At 42.2% G+C, this 12215-nt stretch overlaps 1 protein-coding gene across 3 annotated transcripts in view; it reads left to right on the top strand.

The window, feature by feature from the left end:
• Positions 1-12215, top strand: part of LOC311039173 (collagen alpha-1(XV) chain-like) — a 110781-nt gene that overhangs the window by 66216 nt on the left and 32350 nt on the right. For 2 of the 3 annotated variants that reach the window (XR_014600132.1, XM_084048838.1), the window contains exons 6-19: positions 858-932; positions 3865-3957; positions 4181-4310; positions 4972-5024; positions 5221-5403; positions 5841-5867; positions 6217-6279; positions 6408-6488; positions 6637-6696; positions 6826-6951; positions 7947-8033; positions 10175-10228; positions 10357-10392; positions 10969-11094. Coding sequence is in view for 2 of the 3 variants with exons in the window: in XM_084048838.1 (XP_083904964.1) it covers positions 858-932; positions 3865-3957; positions 4181-4310; positions 4972-5024; positions 5221-5403; positions 5841-5867; positions 6217-6279; positions 6408-6488; positions 6637-6696; positions 6826-6951; positions 7947-8033; positions 10175-10228; positions 10357-10392; positions 10969-11094 (1194 nt within the window). In the remaining variant the exon portion in view is untranslated. The remainder of the gene's footprint in view (positions 1-857; positions 933-3864; positions 3958-4180; positions 4311-4971; positions 5025-5220; positions 5404-5840; positions 5868-6216; positions 6280-6407; positions 6489-6636; positions 6697-6825; positions 6952-7946; positions 8034-10174; positions 10229-10356; positions 10393-10968; positions 11095-12215) is intronic. The other variant, XM_084048839.1, reaches the window with a different exon arrangement.

Here is a 12215-nt window from a genome sequence, read left to right as displayed (position 1 = left end):
TCCCTCTCTCTCTCTCTCCTCGCTCTCTTTTTTTCTCTCTCTCTCTCTCTCTCTCTCTCTCTCTCTCTCTCTCTCTCTCTCTCGCGCTCTCGCTCTCTCTCTCTCTCTCGCTCTTGCTCTCGCTCTCTCTCTCTCTCTCTTGCGCACGCTCTCGCTCTCTCTCTCTCTCTCTCTCTCTCTCTCGCTCGCTCGCTCTCTCTCTCTCTCTCTCTCTCTCTCGCTCTCGCTCTCTCTCGCTCTCGCTCTCGCTCTCTCTCTTTCTCTCTCTCTCGATGGTGATGGTTAGCATTAGAAACAGGTGTCAGACCTCATGCTTCAGTACAGCAGTGTGTTCTCACGGCTGAAGCATCAGTGTGAAACTGGGCCGCCTGCTGCACATCAAGACCTGTCGACATAACATAACATAACAGAAGAAATTATAATAGAATAGCAGAAAGCAATCTGATAAACTGAGGCAGACTTATTTCCACTGTAGTAAAAAGTTATTATGCAACATACAGTAACATTCTCTCTCATTTGCAACTTCTGCAACTGTGCCAGTCTCTCTCTCTCCTTCCCTCTCTACTTTTATCTCTACCTCTCTCATTCCTCCCTCCCTCCCCCCACCCCCACCCCCCTCTCTCACTCCTCAGTATTTTTTTTGGCATCTGAACAGCGCTGCCAAAAGCTTCAGTTAAGCTGAAAAACAAAATGAAGAACGAATGACACATAACAACAAACATCTGACTCTCTGTGTGTGTGTGTGTGTGTGTGTGTGTGTGTGTGTGTGTGTGTGTGTGTGTGTGTGTGTGTGTGTGTGTGTGTGTGTGTGTGTGTGTGTGTGTGTGTGTGTGCGCGCGTGTGTGTGTGTCTCTCAGGGTTCCATCCAGCAGCTGGTGTTGAAGTCGGATCCCACGGCTCCAGACGATCAGTGTGAGGAAGATGACCCCTATGTAAGCACAGCATCCTTAAACACACTTACGCACTAATACTAATGAATAGAACCACTGCTCCCTCTACTGGAGGGCTGCTAGCACTGCAGGTGCATTCAAGGTTCAAGTTGGTTGTTACATCTTGTGTACAGGTACTGTACTAAAGCAATTAGCCACTAGAGGTCGCAGTTTACCTTGTATGTTATAATGTCTGCATCTGACCCTCTCAGCTATTATAACTGTTGCTTGTGGTGGTGATAGGATTAGCAGTATCTTGTCGATCTAGTCGATCTTGTCGATCTCATCAATACTCCCAGGGCATCGACATGGACGCTCCTTTCATGGAACACAGCAATGTGTTCAGCTGTGACAAGAAGAAGCCATTATAAAATAGAGGTAAACTGAGACATCGCGTGGCTTATTGCTTTTCTAAAACGGTTACAAATATGGAAACATGAAATTAGGTCTAATTAATAGGGAATTAATTCCATATATGTATCATTTTGTATAGTGATATAAACCCTGACACCATGAACTATTCAGATATTTAGGCGCTCATAATGGATGTTTTGTTGATATGTCAGGCTTATGTAAATTACCCTTTTGCACAGAGAAATCCATGTCTTGGAGAACTCTTTGAATGCACCTCGCCTGTTGACAGCACCTGAAGGACAACCTTCGACAGACGCCATGTTAATGTCCTATTGTGTTAAACTGGTCCTGTGGTCATGGTTACATTTACTGACCTCTTTGATAATGATGTTCCAATGAATTGTCGACCAAGTGAAACTGTCAGGGCCGCTACACCAGAGAATAGTCTGGGAGGCTCAATCAAGCTTCTTTTTTAAAACATGTCTGAAAGCACATTTGTGAGCGGGTCCAGTGCTTTAGGCATCAAGTAGGCATTTTTCATTTTTCATTTTATTACAGATTGTTGAAGTACAGAATATAAGCTTTCATATGATGTATCATTCATTGAAATTGGAACACATTTGAAGAAGATGTGACCATTTTAATCTTGTTATCTATAATAGTCCAAACTGAGATAATCCCTCCTAAAGAATTTCCACTTCTAGCACCTCTCAGCTCCAGGTAATGGGCGTGAACAATGGGTAATTTATTCAACCTAGCCACTCCTCTAATCACTCCCCCATTGACACCTTTCAGTCAGCTGTCCACCATATAGAAATTTGATGCAACACAATTACATTTTTTTAAAGGTATTTTTACTTTACTGGAGTATTTCCAATACTTTAACTTCTACTCCACTACAGATCAGAGGAAAATATTGTACTTTTACTCCACTACAATCATTTTAAACTTGAGTTACTAGTTACTTTGCAGATATAAATTATTACATTATAAAACATACATTAACCACTTTAGCCCTATTTTATACATAGTCTATTTGAAAATAGCTGATCTACAAGCTCACAATGCGCATTGCGACGCGTTGTGAGCTTGTAGATCAGCTATTTTCAAACATTTTAGTACTTATACTTTAGGTACTTTAAGTACATTTTGATACCAAGACTTTAGTACTTTTACTTTGATTGAACTCAAGTAACATTTTGAGCACTTTTACTTGTAACAGAGTATTTTTATAGTGTGGTATTGCTACCACCGAGTGCTTCTTCCACCACTAAATTTGACCCACTGGTATTGACTACAGTCGAGGGTTACCTATTAATAATGAAGACACGACCGGCTAGGTCCTGGATTAACTCCAACCTGGTGTTTGCACTCTCCATTTACAACCCGTACATCTACATAAACGTTCAGATTTCAAATATAAAGTGCTTATCTCATGGCCACGGATGTTACCATTAACTTCGGGTGGGTTTAAGTACCCGTATCTTCCATATTGTTCAATAAAAAGCATTTTAATCCGATCGGCGGCCATTTTCTCATAGAGTTATAACGTATCAGGAGTGCAATACACCCCCCAACCAATATGGCCGCGTAGTTGAAAAACAACGGACAATGGCCATCAATCGGATCAAAATGCTTTTTATTGAACAATACGGAAGATACGGGTACTTATGAGGGCCCGTACATAATTATAACACCCGTGGCCATGAGATAAGCACTTTATATTTTAAATCTGAACGTTTATGTTGATGTACGAGTTGTAAATGGAGAAATGCAAACACCAACTGTACGTTCAGCCATGACGCTTGACCGCGAGCTAACAATGCTAAGCTCCTAGCCTAGCTCGTTATTCCACCGTTGTTTTGTCCACATCTTCAGTGAAATACTTCAATACGAACGTCGAGCGGCCTGTTGTTTAGCTGGGGCTGCCCTCAGAGCTGCTGTGTTCGCCACAATGTTATTATTGATAATAGAACTACATTCTGTCCCGAAAAAGACTAACGCAATACTGGCCGTTTCGGCGCTTCCCACCGTGGTGAAGTTAGTTTCAGCCTCAGGTTGAATATTCACCCAGTGGCTATTACTCCAGTAAAGTAAAAAATACCTCAAAATTGTACTTAAGTACAATACTTGAGTAAATGTACTTAAGTTACGTTACACCACCACAGAGAGGAGTGATACTGATGGGCGGGGATTAGGCTTGTAACCGGAGAACAATGGGCCAACAACCAACCAAAACCACTCACATGCTAATGTTGTCCCTGCAAGTTAAAACCACTCTCCGCCCCCAAAAGACCGACAGAAACACACAGAAACACTCCTGTTTTTGTAATGTAATTTAAACCACTTAATGATTCTAAAACGCCTATCTTTTGGACTATAAACCTTCTTCAACATTCGAACTGTGTTAATATGAAAAAAAAACGAAAATCACAAAAAAAAAAAAAAGTTTAAAAGCTATTTTCTAGTCTTTGTCAATGGACGACATGATGCCCTAAACACCAGACCTGCTCACATTTCTCTAATAACACTTGTATGTTATTATTTCATGTTCTGTCTGTCTGTCTGTCTGTCTGTGCAGGCCTCAGGGTATGGTAGTGGTGAGGATTCGTATGAAGACATGGAGGGTGTGGATGAGGTGAAGAAAGTAGTTGAGGAAAGAGAATATACTATGGTGAGTGTACACACAGTCACACACACACACACACACACACACACACACACACACACACACACACACACACACACACACACACACACACACACACACACACACACACACACACACGCCCACACCCCAAAATTGTACATACATTTTACCCTCTCTCTCTCTCTCTCTCTCTCTCTCTCTCTCTCTCTCTCTCTCTCTCTCTCTCTCTCTCTCTCTCTCTCTGCAGCCCCTCCCAGAACCAGAGCTCACTGCCTCCAGTCCGGTCCGAGCCCCGCCCACAGAGATGTCGCTAGGCAACGATGATGAGGATGCTGAGGAGACATCAGGACAGGAGGCGGGGCCAACCTCAATGAGAGGTACAACCAAACACAATGTTAAACATCTCTCTAAAACCAATCATATTATAGTCATCTTATTTCTAACTTTTGCCTCAGTTACGATTAATGGCGAAAATAGCTGATACCTTCTATAGTTTAATATATGATACAGGGCTTAAGTGCTTAATCAGACTAATCCATTTGGTCACTTATAACAAAAAAACGTATCACAACTTTTCAGTGTTGATTCACTGATATAATAAGTAATTTAAAAATAGATAAAAAGATCTTGCTACATGACCACGATTAAGTTGGTCATTGCTTCTATTAATATCGGTTTAAAGAAATGTGGGTTAATTGCCCAGACCTATCAGTCATCATTCAGGCTCATTTTGTCTCTCTCCCTGTCTCAATTTAGCCCAATCTTCATTGATCCCCCCCCCCCCCCCCCTCTCTGTCACACTCTTTTTACAATTACATCAAGCCACCACTAGATAGTTTAAACATAAACAGTGATAGGTGTGAGTTTCAGTTTTAACTCTTGACTGCCAAACCACCAAGTTAGAAACTGGCCTCTTAATACTTAATAAAATAATACTTAATATTTTTCTCTTGCCTAGTTTTATATAAACTTGCTGTAGTAGTTAGTACTGTATATTTAGGAGTTTCTTTTAACCTGCTAACTGTGTTCTTCACTCAGCCACCACAGCAGCACCATCTGTGACAAGGCGTCCAGCCAGCAGACCTCACATTGTAAGTAGAAATGGCTTTGTCATTTATTTGTTTATTCTGTAAAGAAATGTAATGTTCTGTAAAATAATGTATTTTGTGACATGCATTACATTACAATAAATAAATAGAAATATGGAGATACAAGGTTTTTGCCGGACAGCAACAAATTCATACAAGCCAATCAATCAATTAGCTAATGACCCCTCTCCCATTGCAGGTGACTCAAGGACAGAAGGGGGAACAAGGAGAGCCGGGTCCTGCCGGACCTCCAGGACCGGGTGGCCACGGCCCGGTCCAGGAGGGCGGCTCTGGGGAGAGAGGGGAGCCGGGGCCCCGGGGCCCGCAGGGAACTCCAGGAACTACGGGGGCCCCTGGAACTTCTGGGAACGACGGAGAGCTTGTATGTTTATTTATGTGTTTGTTTGTTTGTGTACGTGTGTGTACGTGTGTGTGTGTGTGTGTGTGTGTGTGTGTGTGTGTGCGTGTGCGTGTGAGTGTGCGTGTGCGTGTGAGTGTGCGTGTGCGTGTGCGTGTGTGTGTGTGTGTGTTAGTTTGTAGTCATTTTTATGCACCAGTCTTGTGTTAAGCCAAAATGTGTGAGACACAGTTATCCAAATAATATCACAGCTCGTAACTGTTGTTCGATGCTCCAAAATGTATTTTTAGACAATGACTGTGTGTGTGTGTGTGTGTGTGTGTGTGTGTGTGTGTGTGTGTGTGTGTGTGTGTGTGTGTGTGTGTGTGTGTGTGTGTGTGTGTGTGTGTGTGTGTGTGTGACTCATCTAAGTAAAGAATTGATATCTGAGTCAAATATTTGTTCTGTCTTCTTTTTTCCAGGGCATGAAGGGTGAAATTGGAGTTCCAGTAAGTAGAACGTCTCAATTGTATTCGTATAGAACACTGGTTCTCAAACTTTTTAAATTTTAAGGCAGAAACACGGGTCCATTTGGTTCCATTTGTTACACTCTCAGAGTTACAGACCTGCAAGGGTCCATTTGGAACCCTTAGGGTCCCTGGACCCCACTTTGAGAAGCACTGATATGGGAGGACCAGGTCAATTTTGGATATGTCTTGATTACTGTTTTTGCATGAAAAGACTTTACTTTTCTGTTTCCGCTCTACATTAAATATATTCACAGAAAAATACATAATACGGATATGCTGAGGATCAAGTGTCTTCCTTTAAAAAGTCTTTCCTATGTTGTTTCTTTAGGGTGAAACCGGGGCTCCAGGATTCCCAGGGTTGTCAGGGGAACCGGGACTTAATGGTGAAAAGGTACAAAAACGTGCACTTTTACAAACAGGATAGACATATTATGTAGGAAACAAAGTTTCCAACCGACAGCGACCATTATGGATAGATAAGATCAATAATGGACGTCTACCCTTCTCTGTCCCCTACAGGGTGACGCTGGCGTTGGGCTACCTGGCCCTCCAGGTCTACCAGGACCTCCGGGCCGACCCACCAAGTCGCCCAGGTTCTCTGTAAGTCATTCACATCATGACCCGTGTGCTCGTTAACGCTGTTGTCCGATTGATTGGTTGTTAAGTTGATCAACGTGTGTGTGTGTGTGTGTGTGTGTGTGTGTGTGTGTGTGTGTGTGTGTGTGCGTGCGCGCGTGTGTTTCATCAGGATGCATTGGAGGGTTCAGCAGGATTTGATGACTTTGACAGTGATGCAGAGATCATCAGGGTGAGAGCAACCCCCCCCCCCTTTCTATCTCTCTCTCTCTGTCTCTCTCTTGTACTCACGCTTTCCTAACATGTTACGGTGCCTCACATCTCATGGTAGTATGGTATGTCTGCCTTTCTCTCTGTATAGGGACCCCCAGGTCCACCTGGTCCCCCGGGAATTCCAGGGCCCCCGTCGGAAGACGTCGTACCCGGACTTCCAGGCGTTGCTGGGAGGGATGGAAAAGACGGGGAGATGGGAGCATCTGGCCTCCCTGTAAGTTCAACAGAAACACTCCACTTTACTCACTTTCTCAGTATGTGTAGTGATGCAGTGTATGTGTATGTGTGTGCAGTGTGTCAAGTCATGCACTGTATGTGTATGTGCGTGCAGTGTGTCTAGTCATGCAGTGTAAGTGTATGTGCGTGCAGTGTGTCAAGTCATGCACTGTATGTGTATGTGCGTGCAGTGTGTCTAGTCATGCAGTGTATGTGTATGTGTATGCAGTGTGTCTAGTCATGCAGTGCAGGTGGCGACTGGGGACAGATTTGACCATACTGCAAAATTTGACGTGAGGGACGACCGCAACGTTGCATGCTGTCATGATTTACGTTTCTGTCCCTATCGGTACACAACTTGAACAGCGCTAAGTCGGCTGAAGCGGACTTTGCAACGTTGGGCGTGGCCACTCGCTCACTTGCGGCTAGCTGGGGGGTGCCTCATGTGGCTCAAGTTCGCTTCAGACAGCGCTCTGTTGTTTTAACAGGTTTTGTCACCCTCTCTACTGAAAGTTGATCAAATCTTTGAATATAAATTTTTTAAAGCAAACATTTGTAACTCAAATCTTTGCTTCTGGAGGAGGTCCCTGGAACAAAATAGTTTACAAATGTTCGCTTTAAAAAATATGTATTCAAAGATTTGCAAAAGAAATCACAATTTAAAAAAAATAGCAGATCTACAAGCTCATAGTGCCGCACTAGCTTGCAGATCTGCTATTTTTGAATAGTCAAAGAAATCTAAAATGACAGAGATGCGTTGAGTTTGAGAACGACACTTCCAGTTGCGGGCGGGTTATCGGGACGTTGTAAAATGACGTCACGACTGGGGTACCCGTCAAGTCAAATGTTGCAGCATGTTCAGATGTTGTCCCAAGCCGTCACTATAGTACTACTTGAGAGTGAGAATATGTTGGCAGTGTGTGTAGTCTTGCATGTTGTCTTGTCAAATGTGTGTAGTTGTTTGTCAGTTGCTTACCCAGTGTTTGTTTTCAGGTGATTGAGGAGTGGTTTAGTGGTTCTGGGTCTGGTTCTGTGTCTGGTTCTGGGTCTGGTTCTTGGTCTGGGTCTGGTTCGGGTCAGGTACTATGTTCTGGTCCCATCAGATCCACTGGGACTAAAAGACAGCATTTACCCCCCAACTGGTTAAAACCACCATGTTGATTCACTGCTTTTCTGCTGCCGCTTGCCATAGTACGCAATGTTGGATCATCAATAACACTGTGTGTGTGTGTGTGTGTGTGTGTGTGTGTGTGTGTGTGTGTGTGTGTGTGTGTGTGTGTGTGTGTGTGTGTGTGTGTGTGTGTGTGTGTGTGTGTGTGTGTGTGTGTGTGTGTGTGTGTGTGTGTGTGTGCGTGCGTGCGTGCGTGCGTGCGTGCGTGTAATATCGGTCAGAAATAAGAAAGGGTCTTGAGTGCTCTGTGGTTGCGGACTCAAAGATTGCGACAAAGGAAAAAACCAAGGCACTCTTCTGATGAAAAATGGAAAAGGCTTTTATTCCGATAGCTACTTCATCATTGAAATTAAGTAAAATTATGACAGGGATACAACCCACGTGTAGTGGCCCCACAGCCTTCTTCAGGGTCATACCCTTTCAATGATGAAAGAGCTATCTGAATAGAGGCTTTTTAACTTTTTCTTCATAAAAATGCCTTGGCTTTTTCCTTTGTTGCACAATACTTTGAAATGCAGTGGAGTAAAAGTCATAAGTTTCCAAAAAACTAAACTAATAAACTAGTAAAGGACAGATACCCAAAGATTTACTTAGATTCAGTATTCAAGTAAATCTACTTTGTTACTGTCCACCACTGGTTAAGCTTCTGTCCACTCCACACAGTGGGCCACTCTTAAAGGACAAGGACACTGTAGAGGTTTTGGTTGTGTAGTTACCTTGCCGTGATGTAACTCCAAAGGTGGGCGAGAAATCAAAAATAGATTTGGAATTGATACTTCCAAATATACTCGTCATTGACAGCTCTCAAAGTCACCCTTTTAGCTGTAAACCAATGCAAACAAAGCTATTTCTGAAAATATATAGAACATCACAAAACCTGGTTAAAATATTTAAAAAAGAAATGTCAACTTCCTGTTGTATTTGCAATTTTTATTAGGACTACCAGGCTACATTGGATCCGCATATCTGGATCTTCAAATAGTAAAATCAACAGGAAGTCGTATTTACTTACATTCAAAACAGCACCCGGTTTTGTGATGTTATATATTGTCAGAATCACCTTTGTTTGCGTCCGTTTATGGGATAAAGAGTGACTTTGAGAGCTGTTTCATCGTACAGTGCAAGTAAACGAGGAGCATTTTTTTCATTTATCAATTTCTAATCAATGGAACAACTATTTTTGATTTCTCGCCCGCCCTTGGAGTTAGATCATGGCATGGTAACTAACTACACAATCCAAACCTCTACCAACGTGTCCTTGCACTTTACTCGCATATTTACCAAACCACAGCACTACAGGATATGTGTCAGCCATGATGACATGTCATCTAGTCTTTATCATAGCATACAGGCAGGAATTACTGAAACCGCTTTCCATGGTCTGGTCTCTTAGCAACAGCATCAGTTGGGGAAATCTGTCTTTTCACTGCAGCCTTTCAGCAGCTTTTACTAACTGTGTGAATGGGTTTCATTCTGTAGGTCATTACTAGATTCTCAACAATTGGACAAGGAAGTAAAAGAGCTCATACAAGATGTTCTGACCTGCTTGTCAGAAAAGAACAGCTCACTGAGTAAAACTCAGATGCGAGTGCAAAGCTAGTTGAGAACCACTGGGCTATAAGTCCTACATTATTTACATAGTTCAATAGGGCATAGTTTAGGGACATAGTTTAATTAATCAATATCAGAGTTTTTTTTATTTTTTTTAGATATTAACGAATCAACATAAGATTTTAATTGATTGTTTTATAAATTAGATGGACGGAATCGTTAATCTGATTAGCCCTTTTAAAAAAAGAAAATAGCGTGAATAGTTGATCTACAAGCTAGTGAAAATAGCCAATCTACAAGCTCACAATGCATAGCACCGCAACGCGTGATAGCAAGTTATTGAAACTTTTCACTTACACTTATAATGACATGCCCCAAATAGAGACAGATTATTATTATTGTTATTGTATTATTGTTATAATTAGCGATTATTTCGATTAACCGCTGCACCCCTAAAGCTCAATCTGAGAATATCAAACTACTCCTTCACCTGTTGCAGGGTGCTGATGGCAAGGATGGAGACCCAGGAACTGCTGGAGCTAAAGGAGACAAGGTGAGACTGACGGCATCAGTTTGTATAAGTGTGTCAAAATCAGTGTGTCAAAATCAGTGTGTCAAAATCAGGTGCTTTTCTAGCAAGGTGGCTAATGATTGTTCTCTACTCTGTTTGTATATTAACAGGGAGAACCTGGTTTGAGTGGACCATCTGGACCAAAGGTACTGTCCATGTTATCACTATGATTATATTGATATTGATCGTTAATTGTCTCCGGAGGCCGGAGACTATGTTTGTCGCCTCTGTCCGTTTGTGTGTATTCAGGTGCTACATTTTCTGTGGTCTGATTGGCATGAAACTTTGCACGCACACTCCCATTATACTTGGCCAAGGAAGAATCTCTGCCCCAAATCTTTAATATCAGCCTTAAGGTGGTGGTATAACAAGCCGCTTCACGTTTTGGCCTACAGTATAACTCTTGAACCGTAGGTTGTACAATCAAAATGTATTTGTCTTTGGAATCCTTTGGATCGTGATGAAACTGACCACATAGGCCACGCCTATTTCTGCCTGACAAGACGAATCATATTTCAAACAGGAATGTGGTTCAAATCTGATTCACAATAATCTGTTTTCACGTGGTATTTTACTGTTCAGATTTGATTTAAAAAACATCTGATTTCAATCTCGATTGGCCAAAAATCAAACTTGGGCTGCCATTGTGAACGTAGCCTAATTCTGTAACTCTACTCCTCTCTGCTCTCTCTCTCTCTCTCTCTCTCTCTCTCTCTCTCCAGGGTGATGAAGGCCCAGCAGGTTTCCCAGGTTTGCCGGGCCCAGAAGGCCCAGACGGACTGCCTGGCCCCAGGGGTCTTCCTGGCCCCGCTGGGCCTCCTGGACGACCATTCACCTTTGACTTTGAGGTACAGGCCAGGGCTGTGAATTTTGCTACCTATATGAATTTCTGTTCCGTTTTGTGGACTCCATATACTGTAAATACTAGACATTATAGCTAGCTAACCTAACAGTTGACCACTTAGCTCAGTTATTAGCTTATATTCAACTGCACCATAGAGCGGTTCTGAGAAGAGTTAACCCATTAAAAACCGGGAATGCATCTGTGTAACCACTTTAACCATTATTCTATACTTTGGCTATTCAAAAATAGCAGATATACAAGCTCATATGCTTGTCCTCAGAGCTCATGTCTACTGTATGAGCTTGTCCTTGCCATCAGCACCCTGTAACAGGTAAAGGGGTAGTTTGATACTCTCAGATTGAGCTATAGGGGTGCAGCGGTTAATCGAACCGGTCTGCACCGGTGCCATATGAGACGCCAGTGTATTAAACTGAACCAACTAAGGAACCATCCACACTCAGGAAAATAATGTCTCTTAAGCAATTAATGATAGATGCGTTTTGACCTGTTGGCCTTCATCAGCGTTTCTGATGTTTAAACCAGTGTTAGGCAACAGGTGGACCCTGGGTCAAAATTGGCCCGCCAGTGACGCCATCTGGCTCAGCAAATGATTTTGTAAATACTTTACAATATCTGATAGTCCACTAGTGATCCTGGAGATCCTTTTAATTAAAAAGTTTGAGAAGCACACTTATGTCAAAATAGAGAATCTAGACCCACCGTAAGAATGTTTTTATCCATGTTGGGAGTGCTTCACAGGCATGTGTTTCATAAAGTCTCTCTCCATATCTAAATAGAGACCTTGAGCTCCTATTCAACAAAAAAGCTTGTTTATCTCTGTTCAAAAGGGAGTACGTCTGTGTTTTTTTTTTTACTTAATTAAACATCCTCATTCAAGGATGTGGCCTTCACAAAATGATTACCGCAAGTATTTCTATCTGCACCTGTGACATTTGATTACACACACAGTTCTATCAGTATGCAGTTAAAACAAATCTTTCTTTAGTAACTTTTATAGCAATAGAAATTGCAGTATTTGATGGGCTTCTCTCCCAGATCTGCTATTGTGAGACTTTACACTAAATTGGTTAATTATAGCTATTAGCTACATTTAATGTAGCCTAT

This window comes from Gymnoscopelus microlampas, assembly GCF_963454915.1.
Source record: "Gymnoscopelus microlampas genome assembly, chromosome: 22".
Classification (NCBI taxonomy): domain Eukaryota; kingdom Metazoa; phylum Chordata; class Actinopteri; order Myctophiformes; family Myctophidae; genus Gymnoscopelus; species Gymnoscopelus microlampas.
This window is presented reverse-complemented; position numbering and strand designations above follow the sequence as displayed.